This window comes from Coccinella septempunctata, chromosome 6 (assembly GCF_907165205.1).
Source record: "Coccinella septempunctata chromosome 6, icCocSept1.1, whole genome shotgun sequence".
NCBI classification, from domain to species: Eukaryota; Metazoa; Arthropoda; class Insecta; order Coleoptera; family Coccinellidae; genus Coccinella; species Coccinella septempunctata.
Window position 1 is genome coordinate 5236650 of NC_058194.1, and position 8585 is coordinate 5245234.

The 8585-nt window shown below is 36.1% G+C and overlaps 1 protein-coding gene across 1 annotated transcript; it reads left to right on the forward strand.

Moving 5' to 3' along the window:
• The first annotated feature begins 984 nt into the window (after positions 1-984).
• On the forward strand, positions 985-8333 carry LOC123314912. The gene is made up of 2 exons (XM_044900373.1): positions 985-2555; positions 7973-8333. The coding sequence occupies exon 1, from the start codon at positions 1237-1239 to the stop codon at positions 2059-2061; it is 825 nt and encodes a 274-aa protein (XP_044756308.1). The 5' UTR covers positions 985-1236; the 3' UTR covers positions 2062-2555; positions 7973-8333.
• Positions 8334-8585: the final 252 nt, after the last annotated feature.

Here is an 8585-nt window from a genome sequence, read left to right on the forward strand (position 1 = left end):
CTCAGCAGACATGACAATATGGGTAAAGTCGTTCATCAAGTACTATCCCTCCAAAAGCAACTGGTCCAACACTTCACACCACACCACATATATAAACCACAAACTATAGTAGAGAACGAACAGCACAAAATCTACTGGGATCTGGCAGTCACAACAGACAGAGGTGTGGAACACAATAGACCGAACATGGTGGTATGGGATAACAAAAAGAAGACCGTCATTATTATTGACTTTGCTGTGCCGCAAGATTACAACCTAGCGAAAAGCTATGCCGAGAGAATATCCAAATATGAGGCACTTGCACAGCAAATGAAGGACATGTGGAGGCTTAACACAGTGACTATAATGCCTCTAATAATAAGGGTAAATGGCCTCGTACATCGAAAGACCACCCAACATCTACATGAACTGGATCTACCGCAGAACACCATCACTTGGATGCAGAAAGCAGTAATCCTGGGAACCGTCAACATAGTGCGAAAAATTATATATCCCCATTAGCACACGGAGGTACTCTTGGCGCGTGCGAAGTGTGGAGGAAAAAAAAAAGGGGAAAAAAAAAATATATATATATATATATATTGTTATGATTCCTTTTATTTGTTTTTTCGTTAGAAATGAGAATGAATTTTAGAATCAAATAAATGATAAAATTAAATTTTGAAATTCCCGGTACACTCTATCACTATTGAGGATTCAAGAAAAATGAAAAATTCAAATATATTATTATAACATTTAATGCCATTAAAAAATAATTTCAATATTCTCAATTCAAAAATCTCGAAATATTCTAATTAAATTCCTATAATTAATTAAATTTAATTCTGTTGAAGTAAGAACTGCTGGCCAAAGTTGATTTGGGACCAGTCCACTTCTATAAAGCAACCTGTTGACAACTAATATTATGTTCGGCCTAATGAGCAAGCGCAACTAAGTTAGGTACACGTGCTATTAATGGTGCAGAAGCCAGTTCTGTCGGGAATACGAATAGATAAAGGCTACTCTCACTATTAATAGTTTCAAGCGACCATCGGCCATTTTGTGTAAATTCACCAGTGTGTTGAAATATATTTTCAAATAAACTTTGTTAAAAACCGTTTCATCAGTTTTAAGATTATCCACCCTCACATGGTAGCAGCGCTTGTGTGTATGTGCGTGCGTATTAATTAAGAAATAGAAGACCACGTGTTAAACAGAAGACTAGAAGACCACGTGTTCAACATCAAAACAACAAGCATGTTCAATCAAGAAGAGATGGTCGAGATGGACCAATCCGATGCAAGCGAAAGGTCAACGATGGGAGTACCAGAAAACATTTTTGCGATGCTCACGAAGACCAATTTCGTGAAGATGTTGGCAGAGCAAATGAACAACTTGAATCCTCCGGCAACGTCAACAGGAAGCACAATATCAGAATCATCTGTGGAGAAGGTCAATATACCCACCTTCATAATACCTCAATTTGAGAACAGCGACAAGCTGAGGGGTCATTCCAATTTCCGTTCATGGAAACAAAGAGTCGAGCGTGACATTAGGGCCCTAGGAAGATCCCAATTTTTACTACACAATATGGATGGACCAGAGTGTAGCATGAGCGTAGAAGAAAAAAACATGTACAACGCTCAAGTCCTACAATACTTGGAAGCATATTTGCAGCACGCTCCCAGAGCTGTGATAGAAAACGAAGAATCGGCAGCTGAAGCCTTCCAAAAACTTATTCAAATGTTCGGCAAAAATGACGTTCAAAAAATGGTGGAAGTATTGGACAATTTTGGAAAAATCACATTTTATCCGAAGATGAACCCGGTGAACTTCGTCTCACAATTGGAAAAAGGAGTTCAAGAATTCAAGGAACTGGGCTTTCCGTTGGACCCGAAGATCATCGTGGTATATTTTCTACATAAAATCAAGGATGCTAATGGTTTCTTGGCGTTTTTCACCACAATGGCTACACTACCAGAGGAAACGACGACGTATGAATTCGTCAAGAATGCCTTTCTGGAGGTGGCGAATAGCCAATATTACAAGGAAGCAGAAAACAGTATGTATAAGAATGAATAAAATGATAGTTTGGATATTTGTTCCGAGTGTTTTGGTATTACGGGTGAGAATCTCAATACTGAGATCAATGAAGTGTATACTGTATGCTCTTTTTGTATTGATGATCCCATTGGAGAATGTACTTTTGCTAATCCTAATTCAGTTTTAGTGCTCTGCATCAAATGTGGTAAGAGAGATGATAATAATTTTTGTGATTTTTGTTTAGAAAATAGGTCTGATCGAACAAACAGGGATGGTTCAAAAAAAGAGAAATATCCAGCTAAGAGGTCTCCTTATTTTAAAGGGAAAAGGACAGAAAAGAGTCCTTACACACTGGATCAGTTGGAGAAAATCAAGAAAATGACACCAGCTGAAAAGCGTGAGGCAAGTTGCAGAAAATGTGGTTTGATGTTCCACAAGTCAAACACATGTGTGAACACAGAGATTCTGCTTTTACTGCCATAAGAAGGGACACGAAAAAAAGGACTGTAGGAAACTGAAAGATCAAAAATCTAGTAAGTCATTGTTCGATTTGAATAATTTCAGTATGTTTGCAACATTTCTAGTTGATTATGGTGCATCTCACCATGTAGTGAATGTACAGAATATTTTGTTGAACTATCAGGCTTATAAAGAGCCGATATCTGTTGTTTTGGCATCGGAAACTGAAAGCACTATGTCAATGGGTCAGGGAACACTCCATTATTAGTACAGTTTGGAAAAAGTTCGCACATTGTACATCTAGCTAATGTTCAGTATGTCCCCGAAGTAAGGGATAATATTCTCAGTGTCCGTGCATTTAATATTCAGTTCGGGACAAGTCTTGTGCTAAATGCTTATAATGGATTTATTTTATCTAGAAAATTAAGAAGAAAGCTCTCCCTGCTCTTTGTATCGGATGGCGTTTATCGAATCTCAGCAACAGTCAATTCTGGTGATACAAGTAGTATCAACAAAATTAATGTAAATAAAGAAGAAAGTATCAATAAACAGTTAAGTTCGAAAGATAATTCTAGTTTTAAAATGAAACTCTCAGTTATCAAATCCAATTAGAAAGTCAATAATAGTAGAAGAGAAACACGAAAATTACGTAAAAGATTTACTCGTAATCAGTTAAAAATGTTGGCTCAGGAAGGTAGTATGTGGCATCGTAGAATGGGTCATATATCATCTTCTTACTTAGGAAAGTTACCTAATGTTGTTCAAGGAGTTAAAGAACTCACGTATAATCTCAGTACTGGTAATTGTACAATTTGTTCTAAAGCAAAAATGACCAGAAAAACATGTGCAAAAGAAAGAGATCCACTAGAGCTTGTGAAATTCTTCATTCAGATCTATTAACTGTCAATCCGCCAACACATTACACTAAGAAAAAGTATATTTTAATTGTTCTAGATGATTATTCAAGATATGCACAAATTTTCCTGATGAAACGTAAGTCTGAAACTTTCAAGTTATCTTCAGTCATTATTTCCTAGTCCTGGTCAATTCAGAAAATTACGTTGTGATAATGGAACAGAGTTTATCAGCGAATCTTGCCAACAAGTTCTCGATCAGTTTGGTATTCAAATTCAGTTAGCAGAACCTTATCAACATGAGCATAATGGAACTGGTGAAAGGTTCAATAGAACACTCCAAGAAAGGGCTAGAGCCTTGTTATTTGAATCAGGCTTTCCAAATACTTTCTGGGGTTTTGCATTTTCGACTGCTTGCTATCTATACAATCGTACGCCTCATTCATCATTTGACTTTTTGACTCCATATGAAAAACTCTATGGAAAACAAGCCGATCTGCAAAATATAAGAATTTTCGGTTCACAGGTAGAAGTTAGAAATGAAAATGTTCCAAAAGGTAAAAAGTTGAATGCAAGATCTAGCACAATGTATTTAATAGGATATACCGATACTGGCTAATGAGCCTGTTGCTCATCGCGAGTGCCTTGGATTGAGTCAAAATTCAGATAATAATACGACTGAGAATGTACCTGCTAGTGCAGCATATAGAACTAGATCTAGATGTAATGCTATTAACAACATAAGATTCAGAGACCAAATTTCAAAGTTAAGGTAGGTAGTTGTGGTTGACACAAGTAACATAAGGGGGCGCTCCGCATAGGCGCCATCTATCTAGACATCAACATCCATGTCATTGTCAATTGTCAAGCACTACCTTTTGTAAGAGACGCTTGAGCTTTGTAATGAAATCCCAATGAAATATAAGTGCTTTATTGACAATAAAACATAACAGAATGTTAAATTTTCGATAAACATTTCAATATATTTTTTGTGAAGAAAGTTATCACCTTTATTTTACATTTTCGAAATCCTCACAGAATAGGCAACTTTTCAACGTAAAATGCAGAAAAGGTCTAGTGCTTTTTTTTCATACCACCTTAAGATCTTATTCGGTACAAAGAAACACCTTCTCCAAAATATGGATTTTAAACATTTTTTTTTTCAGAAATCAGACCGAAATATATAATATGTACCTATATAAAACAAAAATCTGTCATATCAGAACTGCAAAAACGGAACGAATGCATTCACTGTCACATAAAACATTCTTTCTTTCGAACGAAGTTTAACTGTTAACCGTTAACAGTAAGAATATTATTTCTGAAGACGACTATCGATTGCCTCCAAAACGTTGGAGATAACGTTCCAAAATAATTGAAATCAATAGTACCAATAGATGATACAGCGAATATTTTATGAACTATTATTTCACGTCACACACTATCTACCTATACATCTTTTTAGACACCGAATGTAGAAAAATGACTTGAGTTCGCTTGTTCATGATTTATTTCTAGATAGGTTTCATAATGGTTTTATCTATCTTCAGTAATTGAAACGATGGAAAGAAAGTTCATTGAAAATAACATCCGTAAATGAACTGTCATCGAGTATGGACTAGTTCTCTCATCATCATTATTTCAACATATACCTATAAGCTTTCTTCTTCTTGATGATGACTGGTAATTCTCAAACCCCTATTTTCTGCTGAAAAGAATCAATTTGCTGATGTTGAATACTTATTTATTCAAATACGATCATAAAATTTTTCTGAGTAAATGACAGACATTCCAAGATAATTCTTTCCAACACTACCTAGAAGATTGACAACAATTCCATATGCAAAACGAGTCCTCTATCGGACGAAATATTTTTATTTTTATGATGAAATTCGCAAAACTATAGGCAGGTTTAGGTGTTCTATTACCTACCTTGATTAAAAGGGTACACGCAAATAACAATAAAACACTGGCTGCCATTTCTCAGTTAATTATAATTGTAAAATTTTATGGAAATTTCATTTTCCTTTAAGGACATACTTAAATTGTTATGTCAGAAATATTCCATCGAATAAATGACTTTTGCTGCGTTACGACTCAATTTATTTCTTTCACAATCAAAAAATAACAGCCGGAAAAAGTTCTTAGTGTTGTTTCTGCCAGAAAAGAAAGTAGGAAGAAGAAAAGAGTCATCCAGACATCGCAAAGTTGAGATTGCGCAGAAGGCAGGGGCTTGACACTTCCTTACCCCCACCCCAAATACGGTTTTTAGTTCTGCAATCAATCGCTATGTGGCACTGCATACGAAAATATTCTACACATGTTACTGTATTCTGACATATTGGATTTGTGAACGCCAACACTGTCAATGTCAATATGTTTTAATGCAAATTCTTGTTTACAAACGAGATCTTATACGAGAGTAAATTAAAAATACTCATTTATTGAGTTTTATCAGGAAATCAATTTTCTTGTAAGAAATATTTGATTCAAAGAACCACGTAATTATTACATTAATCGTTTATACTAAAACCAATCCAACCAAACCCTTTAAAAATTGTGTTAATGGAAATGAAAGTCAAACTGTGTAGTCAGTTATTAAGCCGTGGGGTCAATGATGAAGCTCATTTCTCAATGGGGTAAGTATTTTTTTCAAACATAATAATACAAAAATTTACTATTTTCCTTTTTAGAAATCAAGCATCCGGTTCAGCTTCACAGAGAGGCTATCGACACTGCTGACTTTATACTATTCTTGGATGAGTTATTTGATTCGTTGAATGTATCCAGAGCTTGGACATCCACTGCGAAACTCTTAAAGAAGACGGTTAGTATTCAAACAGAACACAATGTTTGTTGGGAGCAGGCGATACAAATTTTCAACAGTACATATTTCATTTTATTGCCCTCGAAAGAAAAGATCCATTGTGGTGCCACTTTGAAGAATATAGTGACAACATTGAAAGCATTCCTTTACCTGTTAAACTGTTCAATGATTATCACTTTAAATATATTCTAACTGGGGCTTTCAATCAAGATTGTTTAGGAAACCTTTTTGGGTACATTAGAGCACATGGAGTAAGGAATACTAACCCAAATGTTGAACACTTTATTTCATCATTCAAAACTTTAGTTATTAATAATTTCCTGTCAGTGCATTCCTGGTGATCTAACTGTGAGGAAGATAAAACAGGGAGTCGTTGTTTAGAGACTTTGAAATCTTTCCTGCAGGAAAATATAAAATCCACATAGGTCTTTGGGCAACTAATTTTTTCTTTTCCAAATTATTCATGCATTCTAAGCTTTGGCATGCTGTTTTTGATTTCTATGGCCGACTCCCAACAAACATTGTGTCCTTTTAGGATAATGTTGAAGATTTCTGAACATATAATAATTTCAACCTCATTTCCTATGAACAATATTATTACTGTTTATTATAATTATTGTCTTACGAAGATATGTGACCCTATTGACATTTTACCTCTGCTCATATATTCATTGCCAAAATTATAGCTTATGTATTTCCATATTTTTTTTTTCCTGTGCTGGAAATATCAATATATGTATATTTTTCATGAGATGTTTTATTTCTCCTTTAAATTCGCCATAATAATCCATATTATTCTATCGACGTCTAAAAGACCAGTGAATGGGCCAATTTGAATTTCGCGCCTTACAATTGCAGTTTCCTGTTTTACCGACATTACTCCCGGTTAGTTGGGTGGCAGCCGCATGGGGGCGCTGAGGGCGGGATAAACTGTATTTTTCACCGTAGAACGTGAGTATCAGATCTATTCTACTCTGTAATCTGTGGCAGAAGGGATCGTTGAGTAACAAACGAATGCGCTAATAAAATTTTCAAGTACTACTTTTATTCGACTATTTAAATGTTCGTTCATACCGTTACACACTCCTATAACTAAAAAAAATCTGTTTTTATGAATTCAAATATTCTGACACTCAAGTTGAGATGTTAAAAGATTAAAAATTTATTTCAGGGCCTATTGTGAGAGTTTTCAGCATTCTGGCCGCTCCTTGCCTTTGCTCGGGCGCCAGTAAGGCAATCAGTGAACCTCACGTTTGTCACAGAATCTCCAAAAATAGAGAGCTGGGGTAGACTTGAAATTATCAGTGGAGAAGGGTATCAGTGAAGACTAGGGTGGTAGTGTCTTCCGATTCTCTGCTTTCCAACGATTTTTAGTCGTTAAAAAGAGTACCTACCTCTTCTAACTCACTGGCAATAATATCTTGCAACACAGTACCTAACTGATCAGTTCTTTATTTCGCCTAAATTGAATTAGATGCAAGAAATATACTGGTTGGCGTGGGGCGGTTGATGAAACAATGGTCAATTGACTAATTTTCAGGAAAATGCGGTTAAAATAAACGATAAATACGGTTGAATTCTGAAAGCCTATAGCGAGTCACTCCCTCTGTCGGCGGAACTCGGTACTGTAGCTGGAACCACTACAATCAGTGGCTGCTAGTGACAGTATGAGATGGTGATGCATATCAGAAAAAAACTCGAACCTCAAGGGATCGCCAAAAACAGTTTGCTATGAGCAAAATTCGCAATAAAGGATAAATGTAAATAGCTATCAGGAATTATTATTATTATCGACGCTTCTCTTCTTCAGGGCCGCTGGATATCTTCCATGTAATGCTTTGCTGTGCCACATCTCAGATAGTTCTTCATTGGTGGGAGATTGAAGCAGATGGTGTTCAGTTGCTAAATTTAAGGCCGTGATGTTCTGGTCTTCCTTGGATAGAGCTTTGTAGAATGGTAAGTTTTTCAATTTGAAGTATTCTCTCATATCCCTGATAACGTTATGGTGGATGCTTTCAATACTTTGCATACCTCTCCCCCATCCTTCCTTGGTATGTACAGCCTATTGACGGAGGCATGAGGATGGTGCATCCCATGCCTCGTGAGGAGTGCTCGTACTTGAATATCTAGATGTTTGAGATCTGAAGCAGTCCATTTGACAACTCCAAAGGAGTAAGAGAGGCAGGGTATCACCCAGGAGCTTATCGCTGTGTTCATTGCTTTGGCATTCAGTTTCGCTTGGAAAATCTTCTTCAACCTATTCAGGAATTTATATTTAAATGATTCTTTGGTTTCATTTGATTTTATTTCCATTCCTTGTTGGATTCCTAGGTACTTGTAAGTGTCTCCTTGCGTTAATCTTCGAATGCCCAAGTCATCCTCTATCATCACAGTGTTCCCTTCCGATAGCTTTCCTCTTTTCA

Excerpts from the sequence above, each read along its gene's own strand:
- LOC123314912 (XM_044900373.1), top strand. The coding sequence starts at position 1,237 with ATGTTCAATCAAGAAGAGATGGTCGAGATGGACCAATCCGATGCAAGC.